The 27,695-nt window shown below is 43.2% G+C and overlaps 1 protein-coding gene across 1 annotated transcript in view; it reads right to left on the reverse strand.

The window, feature by feature from the left end:
* The window catches only part of sephs1 (selenophosphate synthetase 1), a 28,254-nt gene extending 1,455 nt beyond the window's left edge, over positions 1-26,799 (reverse strand). Inside the window, exons 1-8 of the mRNA XM_060923603.1 lie at positions 26,757-26,799; positions 19,271-19,519; positions 12,771-12,874; positions 10,368-10,475; positions 10,119-10,273; positions 9,875-9,965; positions 6,435-6,534; positions 6,128-6,340 (exon numbers count right to left, since the gene is read on the reverse strand). Of these exons, the coding sequence (XP_060779586.1) occupies positions 6,128-6,340; positions 6,435-6,534; positions 9,875-9,965; positions 10,119-10,273; positions 10,368-10,475; positions 12,771-12,874; positions 19,271-19,463 (964 nt within the window). The 5' untranslated portion in view covers positions 19,464-19,519; positions 26,757-26,799. The remainder of the gene's footprint in view (positions 1-6,127; positions 6,341-6,434; positions 6,535-9,874; positions 9,966-10,118; positions 10,274-10,367; positions 10,476-12,770; positions 12,875-19,270; positions 19,520-26,756) is intronic.
* Between the last annotated feature and the right edge of the window lie 896 nt (positions 26,800-27,695).

The raw sequence follows: 27,695 nt of genomic DNA on the forward strand, positions 1-27,695 counted from the left end.
TGAGGACCTCAGAAAAAGCATTGTTGATGCTCATCAGGCTGGAAAAGGTTACAAAACCGTCTCTAAAGAGTTTGGACTCCACCAATCCACAGTCAGACAGATTGTGTACAAATGGAGGAAATTCAAGACCATTGTTACCCTCCCCAGGAGTGGTCGACCAACAAAAATCACTCCAAGAGCAAGGCGTGTAATAGTCGGCGAGGTCACAAAGGACCCCAGGGTAACTTCTAAGCAACTGAAAGCCTCTCTCACACTGGCTAATGTTCATGAGTCCACCATCAGGAGGACACTGAACAGCAATGATGTGCATGGCAGGGTTGCAAGGAGAAAGCCACTGCTCTCCAAAAAGAACATTGCTGCTTGTCTGCAGTTTGCTAAATATCACGTGGAAAAGCCAGAAGGCTAATGGAAAAATGTTTTGTGGACAGATGAGATCAAAATAGAACTTTTTGGTTTAAATGAGAAGCGTTATGTTTGGAGAAAGGAAAACACTGCATTCCAGCATAAGAACCTTATCCCATCTGTGAAACATGGTGGTGGTAGTATCATGGTTTGGGCCTGTTTTGCTGCATCTGGGCCAGGACGGCTTGCCATCATTGATGGAACAATGAATTCCGAATTATACCAGTGAATTCTAAAGGAAAATATCAGGACATCTGTCCATGAACTGAATCTCAAGAGAAGGTGGGTCATGCAGCAAGACAACGACCCTAAGCACACAAGTCGTTCTACCAAAGAATGGTTAAAGAAGAATAAAGTTAATGTTTTGGAATGGCCAAGTCAAAGTCCTGACCTTAATCCAATCGAAATGTTGTGGAAGGACCTGAAGCGAGCAGTTCATGTGAGGAAACCCACCAACATCCCAGAGTTGAAGCTGTTCTGTACAGAGGAATGGGCTAAAATTCCTCCAAGCCGGTGTGCAGGACTGATCAACAGTTACCGCAAACGTTTAGTTGCAGTTATTGCTGCACAAGGGGGTCACACCAGATACTGAAAGCAAAGGTTCACATACTTTTGCCACTCACAGATATGTAATATTGGATCATTTTCCTCAATAAATAAATGACCAAGTATAATATTTTTGTCTCATTTGTTTAACTGGGTTCTCTTTATCTACTTTTAGGACTTGTATGAAAATCTGATGATGTTTTAGGCCATATTTATGCAGAAATATAGAAAATTCTAAAGGGTTCACAAACTTTCAAGCACCGCTGTATACCGACAAACTATTAAAAAGCTGCTTCATTCAGCTGTAATGTTTACAGACAGTGTATAGATACTGGTAAAATAGTAATTTTTCCAGCAAGAACACATTGACACACAAATAACCTAACACGGGAACTTTAGATCGACGTGTGTAAACATTAATTCTGGGTTTTCTCTTTTCTACGGACAGAAAACACGCAAGCCGCTAATCCTATAGAAGTTAAAAAGGTTGAGATGTAAACCTCACTCTACGGGCAAATATTCATCTGGTGGTGTTTATGGTTTGCACATAATGCTGTCTTTTGAACTGTCATGATATTAATTAAAAGATATTTTCAGAGTAAAAAGCTGCCATTGGACTCATTTTTGAGTGAATTATACTCCAGGACAAAACAAAACACCTGAGCTTTCGTAAAAGATAGCGGACTATCCATCTACATGCATTGAAAAACCTTATAATTAGATTAGATTTACTGAAAGTCAGTCAGTCAATAACGGTGTTAATCTGATTTAAGATACATGACATGGCCAAATGTTTGTGGACCTGTCCGTTACTCTCATATGCGCCTGGCGCGTTATGAACATCACATTCCAGATTTCGTGCCTCTTTGCTGTTATAATAACCTCCACTCTTCTGGGAAGGCTTTCCACTAGATTTTGTCGTGTGGCTGTGAAGATTTGTGCTCATTCATCCACAAGAGCATTAATGAGTGAGGTCGGGTATTGATTTAGAGTGAGCAGACTTGGGTTCTGTCCAGGACATTCGAGTTCTTCCACTTCAACCTCGGCAAACCATGTCTTCATGGATCATCATTCAGAGATGTCCAGAGGCGCCGGCGACCGGTGGTTTTCTCCGGCTACACAGACGGTCTGCGCCGGCTACTCGATCCCAGAAAAAAATAAAAACAAAACAAATTTGCCTTTCAATGTTCAAGTGATTTATATCGTCTCTGCTGCCCATAATTTGCTGCAAATCTTTCACCACAAAATCGTATTTGATTCGGGTCTAACATGACCGGACGCGACGCCATATTTGTTGATCGATTCTTGCACTCTGATTGGCTGAGCCGGATCACGTGACCATGCCGTAGCTTATGTAGTCATGTTACAGAGCCAGGAAGCGTACTACAGAAGGTAACTGAGAAAGCCAAGCACGCATGCACGCGCACGCACACACACACCTGGAGGGAAATTTCATACAAATTTTGCAAGTATTTTACAGGGAAACCCTACTAGCAGGCGGCACGGTGGTGTAGTGGTTAGCGCTGTTGCCTCACAGCAAGAAGGTCCGGGTTCGAGCCCCGTGGCCGGCGAGGGCCTTTCTGTGTGGAGTTTGCATGTTCTCCCCGTGTCCGCGTGGGTTTCCTCCGGGTGCTCCGGTTTCCCCCACAGTCCAAAGACATTCAGGTTAGGTTAACTGGTGACTCTAAATTGACCGTAGGTGTGAATGTGAGTGTGAATGGTTGTGTGTCTATGTGTCAGCCCTGTGATGACCTGGCGACTTGTCCAGGGTGTACCCCGCCTTTCGCCCGTAGTCAGCTGGGATAGGCTCCAGCTTGCCTGCGACCCTGTAGAACAGGATAAAGCGGCTACAGATAATGAGATGAGAGGAGACCCTACTAGCATTAGCAGCCTATTACTTTTTTTTTTTTCTTTTTTTAAGCTGGCTACTTCAGATTTTCTGGAGAACCCTGGGCATTGTCATTAAGGGTCATTTTACACCAGAACCGTTTTTCAATTGTCTGATGTTACAGATAAAATTCCAGTGAAATCAGTGCAGCAGTTTAGATCAGCAGTGCTTTAAGTGCGTATTACATCCATAAAAAACATTACAGGAGCATATTTTTACACTTCAATTCTTTTTTTTAAGCATACAAGTGAGACATAATAGAAATCCACACAGGGGAAAAAAAAAACCTGCCTCCTATTTTAACGTGACCGGCAAACGCTGTTTTAGGACTCGGGAATTGCTAGTCTGTGACACTCTGGGTCATTGCTCATGCCATGAAGTTGTGATGGCATGAAAAGTGAAATAAATTATTATTACAAACTTATGTGAGCATTGTTTTATTTACTGCTCTTGAAATGTCCGTAGCACAGGCGTCCCCAACACGTCTTTCTTTGGTTTTCATCTTGCTTCTTGTGAAGATTTTTTTTTAACCATTTATACCCCGTTATCTTGGGGATTATGCCACTCTGGCCACTGATACAGATCCCAAGTTAGTCATTTCTGTCAACTTGAGCAGTCTTTGTGGGGCACGAGCCTGCTGCTGCAGCATTCTTGAATCTTCGCCGATTTACGTTTCGCTCATGTCTCGCTTGCTGTGTAAATTCTCTTTTAGTTCCAGTGATGTGAAACTGTAACGTTACAGCATACAAAGACATCCAATACAATTCTGTGCTTCCAATTTTGTGATAACAGAAGAACCACATGAATGTGACCAGGGCTCGACATTAACTTTTAAACCCACTTGCCCTGGGGGGCAAGTGGGGGTACATTTCCACTTGCCCCCTGATATCACTTTCCCCTTATTTTGCGAGTACTACTTTTTTTCTTTTTTAAAGGAAAACCATAGAATAGTTGAGAATTGCAACATAAAATGATCACACATTGAGTTGAAGTTTGGTTACTGGTTACTTTTTACAGCCAATAACAATTTTATCCAAAATAGTTTTTCCTGCCTTAGTCGATTTATTTCCATTTCACATGCATGCAGCTGTTGTAAAGTTCAGTGTGTTTGTGTAGAACTCTCTCAGACTGTAAAGTTCATTACTCGATAAGGCCACACCAATTCAATTAGTTGGTTCTCGGAATCGCCGCTTGAAGAAAATGCAAAATTAAAAAAAAAATAAATAAAATCGAAATCAAACTCCCGCCAACAGAAAAGGTCACGTGATGTCGAAAACCAATCGAATCGCCTCTTTCACTTTCGATAAAGACTTGTGGAAGAAACATGCCTGTGGAGGGGAGTCCTGCAAAACCTGTGTTTGTGATTGTTAAGCCTCGGTCACAACCGGCCGTACGTGCTCCTACGGCTGGTCTACGTGCAAAAAACGCATGAAGGGCGCGTGTGTAACGTGCTGATTTTCAAGCCGTAGACTGGCCGCAGACCGGCCACAGAGGTGCTTTGTCATGTCAAACAAACTCTATGGGCGCTTACGTTTTTTTTCAGGTTGCAAGACAAACTTACGGCCAACATGCGTCTTTCTCCATGAACAAAAAAAACCGCAGCGATTTGGGAAACGCCAAAAATCGCACGGCCAAAAAAATCGTACGTCTGGTTGTGACCTAGGCTTTAGGATATTCAGCGAACCGAAGCGTAAAATCTTTGACAGGTGTGTTGAAATTCTGTTTACTGGTTTGCCTGTATTGTTTGGTCTATTTCCACCGCTAATTTTACCATCAGAGCATTTTTTTTCTATTTTATTTCACCCGCTCGCTTCATATTTTTCCTGAAAAAATCCGATAAGCAACTAATTAAATTGGTGTGGCCTAATGTAGAAATCAAAAAATGGAAATCTATAACAAAGTTTGCATGAAGAAAACAATAGGGTGCCAAAAACAGTACTGTGTTTGGGAATATATATATATTTTATCATCCACCTCTAGGTGTAAAGAAGGGGGAGGAAAAAAAAAAAAAAAAAACCCCCCGCGCTGCGTCATGACAGACAGGATAATGTTTGAGTATAAAATTATTGTTTAGTGTATAGGTTGTGGGTGTTTTATACAGACCTGGCAACCAGTAACTGAATCAGTGCAGCCGGTCTGTCATGACAGTTTTTTTTTTTTTTAAACCTAGAGGTGGATGATATTAAAAAAAAAAAAAAAAAAACGATATGTAAATATTTTGCACAGGACTGTGTTCCTCTGATAACAGAAACAAAGCTCCAACTCTCTCTGCTCTTAATCTGTTCTGTTCTTTCAGGATTTATTACGCATGTCGCGCTTTGTTCAGATTTTTTTATGCCCGAGTGGGTTTTCTGTGTTTGAATAAGGAAGCGGCTTCACCTTTAAGAAAATCGAACACTTTCATGAAGACGCTAACTCGAATGCGAGCAGAAAAACATAAAATGAGATTCTTAAGCAAACTCTTCCATCCTCACTTCCGACTTTGTTTTTGTAAAATGCATTTTAAATACAATCGTGAATTTCTCTGGAGTTTTCAGGCTGAGCTCCTCTCCTTGTATTCTTTAACCGCTCATTTCCTCGTTGTTCTTGAAGCATTTGCGTCTATTTGTTAACATTTTTCTTGATAGCGGGGAGACGGTAATGCCTTTTATCTATTTCTCTGTTTGAACAAGCAAAAACGGCGCAAAAATTAACCATATTGAAGACAGATTAAGCCTTGCTTGCATGAAAGAAAGACGGTATCTGTCTGACCCCAGCTGTAATTATCACGTGATGCGTGGCATCATGCACAAGGGGTCTAATAAACAGTACGCGTCCCATACTACAACAGCGGGGGGGATATAAAATAACTTGCAAAGCAGTAAATGAAACCAAGACTAAGAAAACAGCCAAGACATAATGGCGGATGTGTAGTGAGGGACGCTTTTAGGAACTGAAATAAAAGATCAAAAAGCCTAATTTCTGTGGTGCTAGTTCATAATATAAGCTCATTCCAACTTGCCCAGTCGGGCATGTCAGGGACATATCCCGCTCGCCCGAATGCATGTTTCACTTACCCCGGGCAATCCTTAAATGTCAAGCCCTGATGACAGTCCAATGGTGACACACTTTTAGCCATTTTGGTGTATGTAACACTGCTTGAATAACCATTTGTTTAATCTTCAAGACAACACTTAGATTACGATGTACGAGAGCATGTAGAGACCATCAGATTGAATAATATTTCAAAATCCATTGCGTCAGAGAGATAAAACGAAACTCCATCTGTCTGAAAGCTAAAAGATGTCTGACCTGAGGTCTCGGGGCAGGTGCCGTGCATTAGGCCGAACATGTTCCCGCAGGCTTTGCTGACGGCGGCCATCTTGGCGAGGACGGGTAGGTTATGGATGACGAAGGAGACCTCGCTGCGCTGCTGTCTGGCGAGGTTCTGAGCGTGACCCAAAATACCAAAGCCTGTGATGTCCGTGGCAGCGTGTGCGTTGAACGTGTGCATCAGACCTGCCGCTGGAGACGGAGACACAGCAGAAGGCAGATGAGCGACAACGTGGACGTGTCCGCATGTGAATGCTGGGATTTATTATAAGTGTTCTTTATTAACCTGTTCTGTTGAGTCTGGCCATGTTCAACATCGCCTCCTGATAGGCCAGCTCCACATCCTCTTGTGTCACTACTAACTTGATCTTGTTCCATTTCTCTGGCTGAGAGACACACACAGAGAAACACCACACATGTGACTCCGACTATTAGCTGCTTATCTAAGACTCGTATCTCTATAGTACACACAGTCAAGTTGGAAAGTCTGCACACCCCTTTCACCTTCTCCACGCTTTATTACGTTACAGACGTATTCTACAATAGATGGAGTTCATTTTTTGTCACAGAATTCTACACAAAATAGCCCATAATGACAAAGTGAAAGCAACTTTTTAGAAAATATGCAATTTTATTTTACTGACAAAAACAGGTTATTTAGGGGTTACATACAGTGGGGCAAAAAAGTATTTAGTCAGTCACCAATTGTGCAAGTTCTCCCACTTAAAAAGATGAGAGAGGCCTGTAATTTTCATCATAGGTATACCTCAACTATGAGAGACAGAATGAGAAAAAAAAAAATCCAGAAATTCACATTGTCTGATTTTTAAAGAATTTATTTGCAAATTATGGTGGAAAATAAGTATTTGGTCAATAACAAAAGTTCATCTCAATACTTTGTTATATACCCTTTGCTGGCAATGACAGAGGTCAAACGTTTTCTGCAAGTCTTCACAAGGTTTTCACACACTGTTGCTGGTATTTTGGCCCATTCCTCCATGCAGATCTCCTCTAGAGCAGTGATGTTTTGGGGCTGTCGCTGGGCAACACGGACTTTCAACTCCCTCCAAAGATTTTCTATGGGGTTGAGATCTGGAGACTGGCTAGGCCACTCCAGGACCTTGAAATGCTTCTTACGAAGCCACTCCTTCGTTGCCCGGGCGGTGTGTTTGGGATCACTGTCATGCTGAAAGACCCAGCCACGTTTCATCTTCAATGCCCTTGCTGATGGAAGGAGGTTTTCACTCAAAATCTCACGATACATGGCCCCATTCATTCTTTCCTTTACACGGATCAGTTGTCCTGGTCCCTTTGCAGAAAAACAGCCCCAAAGCATGATGTTTCCACCCCCATGCTTCACAGTAGGGATGGTGTTCTTTGGATGCAACTCAGCATTCTTTCTCCTCCAAACACGACAAGTTGAGTTTTTACCAAAAAGTTCTATTTTGGTTTCATCTGACCATATGACATTCTCCCAATCCTCTTCTGGATCATCCAAATGCTCTCTAGCAAACTTCAGACAGGCCTGGACATGTACTGGCTTAAGCAGGGGGACACGTCTGGCACTGCAGGATTTGAGTCCCTGGCGGCGTAGTGTGTTACTGATGGTAGCCTTTGTTACTTTGGTCCCAGCTCTCTGCAGGTCATTCACTAGGTCCCCCCGTGTGGTTCTGGGATTTTTGCTCACCGTTCTTGTGATCATTTTGACCCCACGGGGTGAGATCTTGCGTGGCGCCCCAGATCGAGGAAGATTATCAGTGGTCTTGTATGTCTTCCGTTTTCTAATAATTGCTCCCACAGTTGATTTCTTCACACCAAGCTGCTTACCTATTGCAGATTCAGTCTTCCCAGCCTGGTGCAGGTCTACAATTTTGTTTCTGGTGTCCTTTGACAGCTCTTTGGTGTTGGCCATAGTGGAGTTTGGAGTGTGACTGTTTGAGGTTGTGGACAGGTGTCTTTTATACTGATAACGAGTTCAAACAGGTGCCATTAATACAGGTAACGAGTGGAGGACAGAGGAGCCTCTTAAAGAAGAAGTTACAGGTCTGTGAGAGCCAGAAATCTTGCTTGTTTGTAGGTGACCAAATACTTATTTTACCAATTAATTCATTAAAAATCCTACAATGTGATTTCCTGGATTCTTCCCCCCCATTCTGTCTCTCATAGTTGAAGTGTACCTATGATGAAAATTACAGGCCTCTCTCATCTTTTTAAGTGAGACAACTTGCACAATTGGTGGCTGACTAAATACTTTTTTGCCCCACTGTATCTGTACACACCCTTAGCCTAATACTTGGTTGATGCACCTTTGGCAACAATTACAGCTTCAAGGCATCTTGGGAAAGAAGCTATGAGCATGGCACACTTGTTTCTGGACATTTTTGCCCATTCTTCTTGGCATATCCTTGCAAGCTCTGTCAAGTTGGATGGGGAGCATCAGTACACAGCCATTTTCAGCTCCTTCCACAGATGTTCAACTGGATTCAGGGCTGGGCCACTCAAGGACATTCACAGACTTTCTCTGAAGCCACTCCTTTGTTCTCTTGGCTGTGTGCTTCGGGTCGTTGTCATGTTGGAAGGTAAACCTTCGTCCCAGTCTAAGGTCCAGAACGCTCTGAAGCAGGTTTTCTTCAAGGATCTCTGTGTACTTAGCTGCATTCATCTTTCCCTCTATCAGGACTAGTCACCCCATTCCTGCTGCTGGAAAACATCCCCACATCACGATTCTGCCACCGCTAGGCTTCACTGTAAGGATGCCATTATCCAGATGATGAGCAGTGCCTGGTTTCCTCCAGACGTGATGCTTGGTATTCAGGCCAAAAAGTTCAATTTTGGTTTCATCAGACCAGAGAATCTTGTTTCTCATGGTTTGAGAGTCCTCTAGGTGCCTTTTGCCAAACTCCAAGCAGGCGATCATGTGTGTTTTACTAAGGAGTGGCTTCTGTCTGGCCATTCTACCATAAAGGCCGGATTTGTGGGGTGCTGCCTGGATGGTTGATCTTCTGAAAGGTTCTCCTGTCTCCACAAGGAGAAGCTGGAGCTCTGTCAGAGTGACCCTCGGGTTCCTGCTCACCTCCCTGGCCAAGGCCCGTCTTCCCCGATCGCTCAGTTTGGCCAGGCGGCCAGGGCTAGGAAGATTCTTGGTGGTTCCAAACTTCTTCCATTTACGAATGGTGGTGGCCACTGTGCTCTTTGGGACCTGTAAAGCTGCAGCAATTTTTCTGTACCCTTCTCCAGATCTATGCCTTGACACAGTCCTGTTTCTGAGGTCTACAGATAATTCCTTTGACCCCATGGCTTGGAGTTTGCTCTGACGTGCACTGTCAACTGTGGGACCTTTTATATAGGCAGGTGTTGGCAATCTCCAACCATGTCCAGTCAATTGAGTTTACCACAGGTGGACTCCAATTAAGTTGTAGAAACATCTCAAGCAGTATCGGTGAAAACAAAAAATGCACCTCAGCTCACTTTTGGATGTCATATCAAAGGGTGTGCACACTTGTGTACATATGATTTTTATAATTTGATTTTTAATAAATTAGCACAAATGTCTAAAAACCTGCTTTCACTTTGTCATCATGGGCCATTCTGTGTAGAAGTTTGTGATAAAAAAATGAACTCAATCTATTGTAGAATAAGTCTGTAAAGTAATAAAACGTGGAGAAAGTGAAAGGGGTGTGCAGACTTTCCAGCTTGACTGTATAAGCATAAAGGAAACGGACTCACAATATCCAGCCACTGATGTACTGCAACTGCTACTTGAGTGCCGAGAGGTTTGGTGAGAACCAACACATCACCTGGCACTGCATTATCTGGCCTTTAACAAAGAAACACGCAGAACAAAAGAACACATGAGACACGAGTGCATGGCTCTAATAATGAGAACACTCAACTGAAACAGTGAGATGGAAAAGGAAGTGAAGCAGATACAGAAAACTGGAAAGAAGACCAAAAATAAAAAAAATCTCACATGATGAACTCGTTAGGTTGGCAGACTGTTGTGGCAACACCCCCAAGTACAATCCAGGGGTTCACAACTGTCTGACCACCAGTCACCGAAGTACCCGCCTCTTCTGCTGCATCCTTAAAACCCTGGATAATAAGCGGCATCACCTTGTCCCTCTCCTACACAAACACACATCAGAGGTTACATCAGCATTCGTAACTCTTCAGAACAAGTTTAAACATACTGGGGGGGGAGAGTGTTTCCATGTCTTACCTTTTCTGATAGTTTGTTACTGACGCCCAACAACATCAACATGTTATCACACTCGGTCACTCCCATAGCGTACAGGTCACTCAAGACGTTAGCACACGCAATTCTGCCCTGGGGGGGAAGAAAAATAAATAAATAATAATAAAAATTAAAAAAAAATCATATGACCCGTACAGAGTGCGCACACGTTCTTCATAAAACCACTGGGAAAAGTCACGTGACTGAGCAGATATGGATTTTTGAATCCGGTCCGGAAAAAGCTGTATGTAGCCCTGGACCCATTTCCACCATTTTCATTTTGTTCTGAATTGCTACTTTGAAGAATAAGCAACACAACTGAGCACAGTGAAAGTGAATTTTATTATCCAGATGATTTATCAGACACGGACCTAATCGAACAAACTACAATTGTCAAAGAAAATGGGGGAACGGACTTGAGTGAAGAAATTCACTTGTTTATACCAGGACAGCCATTATTCTGGGGGAAAAGAAAAAAAAAAACGGCGTTTTGTTATTGAGTCGTCATCAAATGAAGAAGACTGAACTGACTCCCTCAGTTGGTTCCTTCCAGGCCTTGGTTCGCCGTGGGCGATGCCTGCACTCCCAGCTGTGGACTGCAGTGAGCTCGCTGCTCATTTTACATCGTGGTTGTCCAGCACTTTAACGCTTGGCGTGATGTTCCGAGCGATGTTGCTCGGTGGCATCGCAGCGGCTGTGCAGGCGGTTTAGGACACACCAGCGCTCTGCGTGGCGGAGCTTCTCTGCTCGCTTTGTGGATCCACAGCGTGGTGTTCGAGCGATGTGGCTGACGGCGTCATGGCGGCTGTGCTGGAGATGTGGGACTCGTTTTCATGCGCCTTTTGGTGGGACTGTGGCTGCTACACCACTGGAATTACATCTTGACCCCTACTTGGTGGACTTTTTACTTTTATTTTTTATTATTTATTTTTTATTGTTTTTTTTTTCTTTGTGTATAATTGTAAAGCGTCCTTGGGTTTCTTGAAAGGCGCTATATAAATTTAACTTATTATTATTATTAACTCGACTGCCGACTCGACTTTATTTTGTTTTCAAATCAAAGTTCTTTTGTGTAGACTTAGAATTTTTTTTTTTTTGCAGTCCGGTTTCCATCAAATCGTGTGCTCTGATTGGCTCGCGAGCAGTCCAGAATCCTATGATCCGGACCCCGGTTACGGACCTTTGGCAACTCGCTCGTTCACAACAAAAACATAGTAGCAATTTTTTGTCAACATTTATTTTCGCATTTCTCAGTATAATAGCATTAATTTTACAGCATGGACAGCGATAACGACAGTTCACAGCGAAAGCGAGTTTTACTACCCCGATGAAGACGAAATAAAGGAAAAAACATTTCAGGAGAAAGCCAAAAACGAGCTTGTAGCAGGTTTGTTCTAAATATGGTTTCCCTTTCAGGCGCTCTCATTTTCATTTAGAATTTGGTGAAGAAAAAAATAAATATATTATTTACCAGCTTAAGGTCGGCCCGTATCGTGAAACACCATGACCATGGCCTTGAAAATACTGACCTTGGCCCAGAGGCCTCGGTCAGTATTTTCAAGACCTCGGTCACGGTATTTCACGATACAGACCTCCCAGCTGGTAAATAATATACATGTACTGCTGTCTCCATGAGCTGAAATGAGTTTGAACTGACTTTTACTCATGATGTTATCTTAAAATCGTTTTCATTTCGAGAGAACCGTAAAGTTAGTTGTATTTTATAGAACTCAAACTGTTATTTCAAATTTGTACAAAGGTGATTCAGCATATAAATGGTTTGCTGTCAATCAAATAAAAATTGATTGGTTCGTTTTTCCACACACTGTTGTTCATTATTTTCCACTGTGTATATATTAGTTTAAAAAGGTTATGGGGGCGTCGTGGCTCAGGTGGATAAGGCGCCATACCATGAATCCGGGGACCCGGGTTCGATTCCGACCCGAGGTCATTTCCCGATCCCTCCCCGTCTCTCTCCTGCTCATTTCCTGTCTCTACACTGTCCTATCCAATAAAGGTGAAAAAAGCCCAAAAAATATCTTTAAAAAAAAAAAAAAGGTTATATGATCAAATTCTTACTGAGTTACATCGGGCAGGACGGGAAAAGTACATGATATTTTACTTTGTATTGCACATAAAAATGTATTATTTAACTATCATTTCTCTGACAAATAAATTCATTCCTTCAGTACAGGTGGGCAACATGACAAAAATATATCACCACAATACTTTTCTGGATGTTTCTATGATACATGATAATGTATGATGATTGGTGTGGAAACTAACTGCCAGCAACACAGTAGTTTTACATTTAAAAATCAAATAACAATGGAGTGTGATATTTCAGAAGAGTGTATTGTGACATAATTTATCATCAGTCCGGTTTACCATCATGTAAGGGTCGTCCACTATAGGGTAGATGTAGTCTGTGGTCTGTATTAGTGAAAGGCCACCGTGTCTCAGAGGAATCACACAGGTGTCCATGCCGATGCCTGTTAAACACACAAGTACACGCGCACGCACACACACACACACACACACACACACACACACACACCTTAGCTTTTACATCAACATTCAGTTAAAGACCCACTGACAACTTTTTACACCACGTAATATGTGTATTTATTGTTTTATTGCTGTATTGTGAAATAAAATATCCAAAACTCAACTTGAATAAAGGGTCGTCTTTGTAGAAAATCAAGAATTTCAGAGCCAATTTTGTGTTTTTTGCCCCGGCTTCTACAAGCACCATGAGCCATTTGCCCGTTTTTGCCGCTAGGGCGAGTGACGTCACATCAGTGCATGTCGTTCTGGATTGCATGAAAACAAAACATGAAGCAGGGAAGCTATCGAGATTGTCTGCCCTCACGTCTATTAAAGATTCTGTTTAAACAGCATAATGTCTTAAACATATGGTCCTGGTCACGTCACACTATTGGTCCCACTCCAAAAAACATCATGTCTAAGCTCCTGTTAGATCATGTTAGATACAGTAGCTACCAGAAGTTTAGGTCATATTTATGCAGAAATATCAAAAACTCTAAAGGGTTCACAAACTTTCAAAACATGCCGGATGACATCTTATATCTATCACTCCACACATATAATCATGTATATTATCCTAACTAAATATCAGGGATGCAAACAGCGCGCCTTTTGGCGGATGGCGCCTTTTTCACGGCTGAATCGCGCAGATCTGAATTTTTTTGGGGGGGGGCATTGGAGTGTCTGATTATAATTTCAAAGTAAATTCTGTATTAAAATTACTAAATAAGCAAATCCGTTACAGTCCATGAAACAGGAAGTATAAGGATGAGGAAAAAACAGTTTAAATTGGGAAGCTGCGCACATTTGTGCAGCCTGAGCGGCAGGACTGCGCAAATGTGTGCAGCTTCCCGATTTAAACTGTTTTTTCCTCATCCTTATACTTCCTGTTTCATGGACTGTAACGGATTTGCTTATTTAGTAATTTTAATACAGAATTTACTTTGAAATTATAATCAGACACTCCAATGCCCCCCCCCCCCCAAAAAAAAATTCAGATCTGCGCGATTCAGCCGTGAAAAAGGGGCCATCCGCCAAAAGGCGCGCTGTTTGCATCCCTGAAATATATGAAACAAGGTATTGGCCTTTCAGTTGTTGTACATTACTGGTATTAGCTGCTTTGGCCTATTGATAAGTAATATGCAATGGTATAAGACGCATTTGTGACGTTACAACAAATTTTAAACAACATACATGTATTGAATAACAACACATAGCCACGTACCCTGGCTCGTTCTCTTTTGGCAAAGGCACCACCGGACTTTCGCTTTTTGACCGCCCCTTCGGGGGGTCTGCTGTCATCTGTTTCTCTTTTGACAGATTGATTCGGCCCGGGCCTGTCAAACAACATCGGCACAGCTGACTCCTCCAACACCAGTGGATAAGTTGGATCAAACGTTCTTCGAGTTCTGGACGACAAAGTGAAACAGTGCTCCTCGAAATGTGCTGAACAGAGACGTGACCATTTTGTTGACTTCCAGTTCGCACCTGTTTTGGAAACGTTTCTTTCCCACTCTTTTGCTATTTCAGGGTGTTTTTTCCAAGGAAAGGAATTTCACTCCTTCCGACGTGGTGTTAGAACACCCGTAAGCCACACATATATAATCCCTTTTCGGTTAGACGCCATTTAACTTTTTCACGCAAGGAAATCACAACAAAACCACAGCTCAATATCACAAGACTTGTGAGAACTGAACCAACATAGTGACTTGTAAACAAAAACGACACACTGATGTGACGTCACTTCCGGCATCTCTGAATGAGCCCAGTTCATATCCAGGTCAATCTCCCTGCGCGAAATTTAAAATTACTTCTGATGTTTAAAACGGACAGTTAGACCAAGAATTAAAACCAGAATTTATCTTTGGAGTCATATATTGTTTGTTTACAAATTAATACGAAATGACTGTCAGTGGGTCTTTAAAGTGTATGTAATGCCTTATTGTAATGCTTTAAAATGAATATCATTAGTAACAACCCAAATTAATTAATAAAGCAGAGGGAAAAATAATATAAATTATTTTAACATCAAGCACAAAACTAATCGATAAATCGCGGCTTCCGGATCCTGGAAAAAGGCAGCCTTGCCTTGGGACTAATCTCGCATGACATCACGCGTGGAACCCTGGTTAATTGGGTCATTTCGGTTCATCTGACCCCATGCTTGTTTTCTCGCTGAAATTGGATATTGTTGTTGGAATCTTACAAAAATAACAGTGGTAAAGCGCTGTGTTGTGTTTGGATGTTCCAATTCATATACAACAGGACATTCAGTTCACGAATTTCCGAGAAATGACACTAAAGCGACAGTGGGGGAGGTTTGTGCAAACAAAGTGGGCAGATTTCGTGTCGCCTACTAATAATAATAAATCTGATTCATCAAATGCTCATCACCACCAGAACGACCACATGGGAATTACTGGAGCAATAAGAAACCCATTTATTTAATAAATATTTGATCTGACATTTGGACAGTTTGTCGATTCCCCCAGTATCGCCCACTTCATATTTTCTTTCAGTAATTATACTGAATAAGTCTATGTTTTCATCTCATCTCATTATCTCTAGCTGCTTTATCCTGTCCTACAGGGTCGCAGGCAAGCTGGAGCCTATCCCAGCTGACTACGGGCGAAAGGCGGGGTACACCCTGGACAAGTCGCCAGGTCATCACAGGGCTGACACATAGACACAGACAACCATTCACACTCACATTCACACCTACGGTCAATTTAGAGTCACCAGTTAACCTAACCTGCATGTCTTTGGACTGTGGGGGAAACCGGAGCACCCGGAGGAAACCCACGCGGACACGGGGAGAACATGCAAACTCCACACAGAAAGGCCCTCGCCGGCCACGGGGCTCGAACCCGGACCTTCTTGCTGTGAGGCGACAGCGCTAACCACTACGCCACCGTGCTGCCCAGTCTATGTTTTAAAAGATTAAATTTCTGCATTTATTGAGGTACATGTAAATATTTTCCCTGTATTTTGCAGTGGCCAGCTTAGAATAAAAATCTACAAACCAATATGCTTCTCCAATTCTCTCTGGCTGGTGGTGCGCTATCGGCACTGAGTGGGACTGTCGTGAACTGGCAGTTTCTCATCTTGGGGGCTCGGAAAGATAACCATTTACTCCGGAATATCCTTGATAATCATCTGCCCCTTCATCCGACATACAAGAATCCCAATCACGATCAGAATTCTCTCCAAAATGTGATTCCATATCGAGAATGGTCTAACCAGTGCTGCGCACAGGAACGAAATTGATACCTGGATTGTTACACATGTGACACCATGCACCCCTTCGGGATCTTCTGATTCAGTCTTGACAGAGTCCGTGAAAATCGGCTGATTTAAGCGATTTAATTTATGGCCTTTTGGATCAGATATGGTTCGAAAACACATGGTCAAATCAACATAATGATTGTTGCTTTGTACAAGGAAAAAAAGTGAGGTTTAGGGACATTAAATTCACTTTAAAACTAACCTAAATTACAATAAATCCAACAGTAGATACTCTTAAATCTACTTGTCCAATTAGGACTGAACAAACATAACATATTTGAATTCTATTTCTACATTGTGGCCTTGACGTGCCTTTCAAGCTAGAGATGCACCGATACCACATTTGTGAAAACCGATACGAGTATGAGTACTATCATTTCAGTACTTGCCGATACCGAGTACTACCGATACTGTTGATGTTATTAAAATATAGGCTACCTACATATCTATAATCTAAAACCCGCAGGCCACCGCAATGCTCGCAACCACCCACTACAACTCTGCGCACTGACATTCAGTACCCAGCAGAGGGAGACAACTAGTCATGAACGAGTGTATAGAGAAGACGACTCAGCCGTTACAACCAAACGCAACATCGCGTCCCGTGCTCGTGGAGCTCCATACCTGTAGATGGGACGTCAATTTCCTTGGTCTTAGCGTTGCCCTCAACTGAAACAAGTTGGAAAACTCAATCAGCCATTTCTTAAAGCTCTTTCTCTCACTCTTAAACTCTCCCGGTTGGACTCGTACTTAAAAACTCTGCCGGTTGGATTCACCTATACAAAAATCTGATTTTCATTTGTTTGTTAGTGAGTAGCCTGTCCTACAAAACCCTTACCTAGGCAAATAGCCAACATTAAAAAAGGACAACGTTGGGGATCTTAGCGTAGGCCTATCTGCGTATGGCAGCGAAAGGGAGTGGAGTGTGGAGAGATGTTTAAAATGACAGTGATGGGGAAAGATGTTGTGACGGCACTGTTTCATGACTACGCAAACACATCTTCGTCATGGAAAAATGGGCTGTTGTCGAACAATTTTTTTTGTCTTCTGACGAAATTAGCCTACGCTCAATGCTTGAGATTTACAATTTTTTTCCTGGGAGAGGCTTTTTTTCCTCGAACGGACGCTGGCAAAAGGCGCTTCACGGAACACTATCGGCGCATGGTATAGCCTATCATATTATGCTCAAGCCTGAGCTCAACAATGCTTCAGTTTTTTTTTCTCTCTCAAATGGAACAAAAAGCGCTGCGGGGAACATTGGTATCGGCGCATGGGATCGGCACTGGTATCGGTTCATGGTATCGGCAACTGTTTGACAAGTACGAGTATGAGTATATTAGTGGAGTATCGGGGCAGATGCCGATGCCAGTATCGGTGCATGCTTATTTCAAGCTGTTCAAATAACCTGGTAACTGTAAATAAAAACGCAATGCGATAATTCGCAAATCATGGAATTGCTATATTTTATTGAAAATAGTACAAAGACAACCTATCAAATGTTGAAACTGACCAATTTTATTGTTTTTTGAAAAATATATGCTCATTTTGAATTTGATGTCAGCAACACGTTTCAGAAAAGTTGGGACAGAGGCATGTTTACCACTGTGTTGCATCACCTCTACTTTTAACAACACTCGGTAAACGTTTGGGAACTGAGGAGACCAATTGCTGTAGTTTTGAAAGAAATGTTGTCCCATTCTTGCCTGATATACAATTTCAGTTGCCCAACAGTTTGGGGTCTCCTATGTCGTATTTTGCGCTTCATAATGCACCAAATGTTTTAAATAGAAGACAGGTCTGGACTGTAGGCAGGCCAGTTTAGCACCTGGACTCTTACTACGGAACCATGCAGTTTTAATATGTGCAGAAAGCGGTTCGGCATTGTCTTGCTGAAAGAAGGAAGGCCTTCCCTGAAAAAGATTTTGTCTGGATGGCAGCATATTGCTCTGAAACATGTATAGATCATTCAGCATTAATTCTGTCTTCCCAGATGTACAAGCCACTCATGTCATGTGCACTAATGCACCCTCATACCATCACAGGTGCTGGCTTTTGAACTGTGCACTGACAACAAGCCGGATGGTCCCTCTCTTTGTTAGTCTGGAGGACGTGGTGTCCATGATTTCTAAAAAGAATTTCTACTTTCGATTCGTCAAACCTCGGGATAATTTTCCACCTCGCCTCAGTAAAAGAGCTCGGGCCCAGAGAAGGTGGTGGTGTTTCTGGATATTGTTTATATCTGGTTTTAACCTTGTATTTGTGGATGCAGTAATGAACTGTTTTCACAGACGATGGTTTTCTGAAGTGTTCCTCAGCCCATTCAGTGATTTCCACTACAGACACGTGTCTGCCTTTAATGCAGTGTCTCCTGAAGATCACAGGCATCCAATGTCAGTTTCCAGCCTTGTCTCTTGCATACAGAGATTTCTCCAGATTCTCTCAATCTTTTAATGATATTATGTACCATAGATGATGTGATCCCCAAATTCTTTGCAATTTTACATTGAGGAATGTTATTCTTAAATTGTTGCACTGTTTGCCTACGCAGTCTTTCACAGAGCGGTGAACCCCTCCCCATCTTTACTTCTGAGAGACTCGACCTCTCTGGGATGCTCTTTTTATACCCAATCATGTTACTGACCTGCTGCCAATTAACCAAATTAGGTTGGTTGTTTTTTTTTTTTTTCACATTACACAACTTTTTCAGTCTTTTGTTACCCCTGTCCCAACTTTTCTGAAACATGTTGCTGACATCAAATTCAAAACGAGCATATATTTTTCAAAAAACAAAAATTTTTCAGTTTCAACATTTGATATGTTATATTTGTACTATTTTCAACGAAATATAGGGTTTCCACTATTTGCAAATTTTCATACTATGTTTTTATTTATAGTTTGCACAGCGTCCCAACTTTTTTGGAATTGGGGTTGTGGCTAAAGAAAGTTTGTACATTTCAGTCCTACACAGGTAAACAAATAATTAATAAACAATACATGATGCAGCCATAACAGTGGCTAATCTACCATGACTGCAAATGAGTACAACAACTACAAACCCAGTCTGGGCATAACTGCCCCGAGGAACTGCTCATCCTCCTGATAATGGTTCTCCTGCAATGACTCCAGAAGTTTTTGAAGCACATCCTGAGGGACTTTGCAGCCGGTGCCTTTAAGCTCTGTGAAGCGGGTTAGTCTGAAGTTCTTGTCCAACTCGTAACTCTCTGGGTTAAAAGCCTCCCGCACGGACATGGTGGAGAGATAACTGGAGCCCGCACCAGTCCACACAACGCGTTAGAGAACAGCAGCTGGACACAGAGAGAGAACGACTATTTATAGCTGCTATTACTAAAATGACTGCAGGAACTAACTTATCCTGCATATGTTCCACAACATTAAACAAAACTATACAGTGGTGCTTGAAAGTTTGTGAACCCTTTAGAATGTTCTATATTTCTGCATAAATATGACCTAAAACATCATCAGATTTTCACACAAGTCCTGAAAGTAGATAAAGAGAACCCAGTTAAACAAATGAGACAAAAATATTATACTTGGTCATTGATTTATTGAGGAAAATGATCCAATATTACATATCTGTGAGTGGCAAAAGTATGTGAACCTCTAGGATTAGCAGTTAATTTGAAGGTGAAATTAGAGTCAGGTGTTTTCAATCAATGGGATGACAATCAGGTGTGAGTGGGCACCCTGTTTTATTTAAAGAACAGGAATCTATCAAAGTCTGATCTTCACAACACATGTTTGTGGAAGTGTATCATGGCATGAACAAAGGAGATTTCTGAGGACCTCAGAAAAAGCGTTGTTGATGCTCATCAGGCTGGAAAAGGTTACAAAACCATCTCTAAAGAGTTTGGACTCCACCAATCCACAGTCAGACAGATTGCGTACAAATGGAGGAAATTCAAGACCATTGTTACCCTCCCCAGGAGTGGTCGACCAACAAAGATCACTCCAAGAGCAAGGCGTGTAATAGTCGGCAAGGTCACAAAGGACCCCAGTGTAACTTCTAAGCAACTGAAGGCCTCTCTCAAATTGGCTAATGTTAATGTTCATGAGTCCACCATCAGGAGAACACCGAACAACAATGGTGTGCATGGCAGAGTTGCAAGGAAAAAGCCACTGCTCTCCAAAAAGAACATTGCTGCTCATCTGCAGTTTGCTAAAGATCACATGGACAAGCCAGAAGGCTATTGGAAAAATGTTTTGTGGACGGATGAGACCAAAATGGAACTTTTTGGTTTAAATGAGAAGCGTTATGTTTGGAGAACGGAAAAACGCTGCATTCCAGCATAAGAACCTTATCCCATCTGTGAAACATGGTGGTGGTAGTATCATGGTTTGGGCCTGTCTTGCTGCATCTGGGCCAGGACGGCTTGCCATCATTGATGGAACAATGAATTCTGAATTATACCAGCGAATTCTAAAGGAAAATGTCAGGACATCTGTCCATGAACTGAATCTCAAGAAAAGGTGGGTCATGCAGCAAGACAACGACCCAAAGCACACAAGTCGTTCTACCAAAGAATGGTTAAAGAAGAATAAAGTGAATGACTTGGCCATTTCAAAACAAAGTCCTGACCTTAATCCAGTCGAAATGTTGTGGAAGGACCTGAAGTGAGCAGTTCATGTGAGGAAACCCACCAACATCCCAGAGTTGAAGCTGTTCTGTATGGAGGAATGGGCTAAAATTCCTCCAAGCCGGTGTGCAGGACTGATCGACAGTTACCGGAAACGTTTAGTTGCAGTTATTGCTGCACAAGGGGGTCACACCAGATACTGAAAGCAAAGGTTCACATACTTTTGCCACTCACAGATGTGTAATATTGGATCATTTTCCTCAATAAATAAATGACCAAGTATAATATTTTTGTCTCATTTGTTTAACTGGGTTCTCTTTATCTACTTTTAGGACTTGTGTGAAACTCTGATGTTTTCGGTCATATTTATGCAGAAATACAGAAAATTCTAAAGGGTTCACAAACTTTCAAGCACCACTGTATACAGAGACATACCTAGAAGGGGCAGGAGGGGATTTTCTAAATAAGACATTGTTATTTATTAAAGAAAAAAAGTAAAATTACTGGCAATTCACGGTACTCTATGAGGAATAGAACACTTCAGGAAGCACTGTTAAACCACACCACCTCATGGTTGATTATTTTCCTACAGCAGCATATCCATTTGTCCCAAAAGTCTCCACACATGGGGGAAATTAACACTTTTTTTTTTTTTCACAAAATGTAACATTATTTACAAAACAACCTCGACATTATTGTCGTCGTTTCTCTGTAAACACACAGAATAGTCTCTCCCACTCGTGTTAACACATCTGCTGTTATGCACGTAATTACTCTTCAAATGCATTCCTAATACAGCGTATCGTTTCCTGGTACACTACGTACACCTTCACGTGTCCCCACAGGTAAAAATCAAGAGATCTGGGGATCTCAAAGGCCACGGTGACCCAAAACAAGAACCTGAAGAGAGTGTTGATCCAGTCATCCTTTTGGGATACTTGGTACCCTCGTATTCATATTAGAGAGAGATGTAACAGAATAAATTTTCCCACCGAGGGATGAATAAAGTTTCTCTTATCTTAATAATAAAATATTTTCCAGAATGAACAGATATTTTGAGGCACATAAATATGAACGTGCAGTAGTTTAAGTTAGGCTATGAGCTTGTTGATAATTTGGGAAAACAAGTACATTTGTTATTATATTATCCTGGACAGGTGAGTGAACGAATGAACAAACAAATGAACAAGCACGTACACAGATGTATGGATTTTTTTTTTTAATCGATACGTTTTTATCTGGATATTGTATAGTCGGCTTGTTCTTGGGTCTTTTTTTTTTGCAAGTCTGATAACTTGCTGTTGTAAGTTATCAGACATGCAAAAAAAAAAAACGCACACACACACTGTACAACATAAAATAGAATAAAAAGAAAATCAAACTAGACAGGGGGCGGCACAGTGGTGTAGTGGTTAGCGCTGTCGCCTCACAGCGAGAAGGTCCTGGGTTCGAGCCCCGGGGCCGGCGAGGGCCTTTCTGTGTGGAGTTTGCATGTTCTCCCCGTGTCCGCGTGGGTTTCCTCCGGGTGCTCCGGTTTCCCCCACAGTCCAAAGACATGCAGGTTAGGTTAACTGGTGACTCTAAATTGAGCGTAGGTGTGAATGTGAGTGTGAATGGTTGTCTGTGTCTATGTGTCAGCCCTGTGATGACCTGGCGACTTGTCCAGGGTGTACCCCGCCTTTCGCCCGTAGTCAGCTGGGATAGGCTCCAGCTTGCCTGCGACCCTGTAGAAGGATAAAGCGGCTAGAGATAATGAGATGAGATGAGACTAGACAGGGACACTCTAACGAGTGCAAACCCCGCCTTTTCCCTATTAAAATACATTGGGCGAAAATTTCGAAGTTCTGCCATGACCTTGACCTTTGACCTCCAAAATTTAATGGTTTCCTTCCTGGGTGATTGGCAACACGTACAAAATTTGGTCCAAATCGATCCATTGGTTCTTGAGATATCTTGCAGACACACAGACAGACAGATACACACACACACAGACTGACGCAGGTGAAAATAATAACCCCTCCGACTACTGTCGGCGGGGTTAACCATGCTACAGTATGGTTGATTATTTTCCTACAGCAGCATTTACTTTATTGATATTCAGGCTTTCGTCTAAACGGGGGAACAGGGGCCCTGCGCCCTCTTACTCTCAGCGTGCGCCCCCTTACCGACTCCGTGAAAACATCCCAGCAACACTACGTGACAATGTGTCTGATCATCAAATACGTTATAATTGCTCCAAAAATATTCCAATCATAGTAGATACACCGCCAGACGGTGCAAAAACAATCCGAATCGGTGTTTTCCAGACTGAGGCGCCATGTTGTTTAGTTGTTTACTTGTCGCGGCTGCTCTCGCGAGATTTGACATGGGTTACATACAAGGTCAGCTGACTTGTAGAGCGAGATTTCTCGAGACTGAATGACCTTTCACCCACCGGCGCGGGAGCTTTTGATAGAAGTAGTTCGCGAGTTGTTTTTGTTGACACTTGGGCATTTAAAGATGTCATCCCGCGGCACGAAGCGGAAGAAAGCCAAAGACTGTCCGGGGCAGAAGATTACTTCTTTCTTTTTCAATGTTGACAGACAATTTGTTACAATTTCCCTCTCAGATAGCCTCAATGTCCCATTGTAGCATTTGTCAAAGGCTTTGCACGGCGGGGGGGGACAACCGGCACCATCTCCCCCCCCGCTTCGCTCCCTCGCCATGGTGAGCGCCCTCATACTAAATTTTTCTAGAAAAAACCCTGATATTGATCAATAAAGTAAATCTATCTATAAATATCCATGCGACTAACTATATCGTGCATAGTGGTAGGATTAATGTTTATACTTAATTACAAAAAACACATTTCCATCTTAAGTCACGCCCACATTGACAAGACAGGTTTATTGCGTTACACTCCGAATTCACAAATATTTAGGAATCAAACATTCCTAAATATCATAACGGCAGAGTTAATGTTTGAGCCCTTTCTTGTTTGCCATAGTGATGGATAGCTTGACGGACAAAGTGAGGCAAGAGTCACCATGGAACATGATATTTGCGAATGATATTGTGGTATGTGGTGAAAGTAGAAAGGAGCTGGCTTTGGAGAGATGGAGGTATGCATTGGAACGAAGGTGAGCAGTAGCAAAACAGAATACATGTGCATCAATGAGAATGGGGATGAGAGTGTAGTGAAGATGGACGTAAAGAAAGTTGGTGAATTCAAGTACCTGGGGTTAACTGTGCAGGAAAATGGGGGCTGCGATAGTGAGTGCAGGCAGGGTGGAGCAGTTAGAGAAGGATTTCTTTAACAAAGAGACAGGAGGCAAAGTTAAGGATGTTGAGGTTTGTGATGGGAGTGACAAGGTTGGACAGGATAAGGGACAGCACATGCGGAGAGCTTGGGAATTAAGCTAAGAGAGATGAGACTGAGATGGTACGGGCACATCCTGAGAAGAGATGCAGAGCATGTTGGAAGGAGAAAGTTGAGGATGGAGCTGCCAGGCACACGAAATCGACGAGATACATGGATGTGGTAAGAGAGGACATGAAAGTGGCAGGTGTGGTAGAGAACGATGCGGAAGACAGGGAGCAACGGAGATGAAAGATCCGCTGTCGCGATCCCTAATCGGGAGCAGCCAAAAGAAGAACTTGCTGTTGGACCAACTCAGGATCAATAAAGTAAATCTATCTATAAATATCCATGCAACTAACTACTTAGTGCATAGTGATAGGGTTAAATGTTTATACTTTATTACCCCCCCAAAAACAAAACAAAACCCTACACCTTTCTGTCTTAAGCCACGCCCACATCGACAAGACAGGTTTCTTGCCTTACACCCCTTCCATCCGTTATCTGTAGCCGCTTATCCTGTCCTACAGGGTCGCAGGCAAGCTGGAGCCTATCCCAGCTGACTATGGGCGAAAGGCGGGGTACACCCTGGACAAGTCGCCAGGTTATCGCAGGGCTGACACAGAGACAAACAACTATTCACACCTATGGTCCATTTAGAGCCACCAATTAGCCTAACATGCATGTCTTTGGACTGTCGGGGAAACCGGAGCACCCGGAGGAAACCCACGCAGACACGGGGAGAACATGCAAACTCCGCACAGAAAGGCCCTTGAACCTAGGACCTTCTTGCTGTGAGGCGACAGTGCTAACCACTACACCACCGTGCCTAATTCACATGTAAATATTTAGGAATCACATGTTGGATGACTAAAGTGTACCTAATGTTAAAAATCAAGAGGTTTTTTAAGTGGTTAGCGCTGTCACCTCACAGCAAGAAGGTCCGGGTTCGAGCCCCGTGGCCGGCGAGGGCCTTTCTGTGCGGAGTTTGCATGTTCTCCCAGTGTCTGCGTGGGTTTCCTCCGGGTGCTCCGGTTTCCCCCACAGTCCAAAGGCAGGCAGGTTAGGTTAACTGGTGACTCTAAATTGACCGTAGGTGTGAATGTGAGTGTGAATGGTTGTCTGTGTCTATGTGTCAGCCCTGTGATGACCTGGCGACTTGTCCAGGGTGTACCCCGCCTTTCACCCGTAGTCAGCTGGGATAGACTCCAGCTTGCCTGCGACCCTGTAGAAGGATAAAGCGACTTAATGTTAAAAATCAAGAGTTTTTTTTTTTTTTAAGTGGTTCGCGCTGTCGCCTCACAGCAAGAAGGTTCTGGGTTCGAGCCCCGTGGCCGGCAAGGGCCTTTCTGTATGGAGTTTGCATGTTCTCCCCGTGTCCGCGTGGGTTTCCCCCACAGTCCAAAGACATGCAGGTTAGGTTAACTAGTGGCTCTAAATTGACCGTAGGTGTGAATGGTTGTCTGTGTCTATGTGTCAGCCCTGTGATGACCTGGCGACTTGTCCAGGGTGTACCCCGCCTTTCGCCCGTAGTCAGCTGGGATAGGCTCCAGCTTGCCTGCGACCCTGTAGAACAGGATAAAGCGACTTAATGTTAAAAATCAAGAGTTTTTTTTTTTTTAAGTGGTTAGCGCTGTCGCCTCACAGCAAGAAGGTCCTGGGTTCGAGCCCCGTGGCCGGCGAGGGCCTTTCTGTGTGGAGTTTGCATGTTCTCCCCGTGGGTTTCCTCCGGGTGCTCTGGTTTCCCCCACAGTCCAAAGACATGCAGGTTAGGTTAACTGGTGACTCTAAATTGACCGTAGGTGTGAATGTGAGTGTGAATGGTTGTCTGTGTCTATGTGTCAGCCCTGTGATGACCTGGCGACTTGTCCAGGGTGTACCCCGCCTTTTGCCCGTAGTCAGCTGGGATAGTCTCCAGCTTGCCTGCGACCCTGTAGAACAGGATAAAGCGGCTACAGATAATGAGATGAGATGAGATGAGATGAACTGGAGTCAACCTTCTCCAGTCTACTCCCCTTTAAAAAGGCGCGTGCACAAGGAGCCACACACACACACACACACACAGAGCAAAAGCAAAAGTTCCTCCTGGTGTCCAGACTCTGCTCATTTCATCTCAGCCCTGCAGGTTTCTCCTGTTATTCATGCAGGAGTGAGAAGAGGATGTAGAAGTTGCACACTGTGTGTGTGTGTGTGGGGTCGAGTCCCAATGCACTCACTGCACACACTCATGCACGCGCTCCTACACACTCCCTGCTCTGTATAGCATGAAAATAATTTCTAATAATTTTTCTGCACACGCACTGCACCATATATATGCATTTATTCAAATAACAAACAACTTTTTACATGTCTCGTGCAGGCCGGCTGGACTGTGTATAAAATGTCGGCGGAGGAAAAAATTAACCCTTAAGGCGCCCCACGCCATTAGAGATCTGCTCCAACACTCATCATAACACTAATATCACCCGGCCGCTGCGTCCGGCGCCCTTTTCACACACTAAGGCGCGTTAGTGAGCGGCTAAAGCAGCTCTCGGCGCACTTTAAGCCCTGTGCGACAGTTTTATTTGTACCCCATTTCCCCTTTAATTGTGCAGCTACGTTCCTGCTTACCGGTTTCGCTTTAGCGGCGCCTCCCGACAGAAGAAAAGGCAACGCTCCCACAATGCACCGCGAGCAAAACAGGCGCCCTGAGCAACCGCCTGATGAGAAATAGCACAGGGTTTGTGGCGGATTCTGCAGTGAGGCGGTGAACATTCAGGACACATAGCGGAAGGTTTAGTGCTGAGGGAGAGAGGAATACCTTTTAAAGTCGGGGTCAAAGGCACACGGGTCCAACTGAAGAAGAATTACAGCAAATCCCGGGGAGCACAAAGGGTCCTAATATGGCGCTTTGGCGCCATGACTTCCCCTTTAAAGAGTTTCAAGTGTGTCGACAGAAAGTCAAAAATGCTATGTACCTTTAATTAAGCCTTTTGTCCAGTGTTTATTAGTTTCAGGCAGTGAGTGAGTGAGCAGGTTAAACAAACAAACACAATAATAATAATAATGGTTTCAGTTTAGTGTACTGAAAAAAACACTAAAAAAAACCATTTCATTGTTGTAGTCAAAATTCACCTCATGACCTCAGTAACTTTTTTGTTTGTTTGTTTGCTCCTAATGAGAAACCAGCAAATCCTAAACACCTCAGACACAAATATACACTTTATTTACTGGGCCTGAGAACTTTCACCCACAGAATATAAAATGTATTATAATCTACAGACTGGGTTCGAGCCCCGTGGCCGGCGAGGGCCTTTCTGTGTGGAGTTTGCATGTTCTCCCCGTGTCCGCGTGGGTTTCCTCCGGGTGCTCCGGTTTCCCCCACAGTCCAAAGACATGCAGGTTAGGTTAACTGGTGACTCTAAATTGAGCGTAGGTGTGAATGTGAGTGTGAATGGTTGTCTGTGTCTATGTGTCAGCCCTGTGATGACCTGGCGACTTGTCCAGGGTGTACCCCGCCTTTCGCCCGTAGTCAGCTGGGATAGGCTCCAGCTTGCCTGCAACCCTGTA

The sequence above is a fragment of the Neoarius graeffei genome, chromosome 6 (assembly GCF_027579695.1).
Source record: "Neoarius graeffei isolate fNeoGra1 chromosome 6, fNeoGra1.pri, whole genome shotgun sequence".
Lineage (NCBI taxonomy): Eukaryota > Metazoa > Chordata > Actinopteri > Siluriformes > Ariidae > Neoarius > Neoarius graeffei.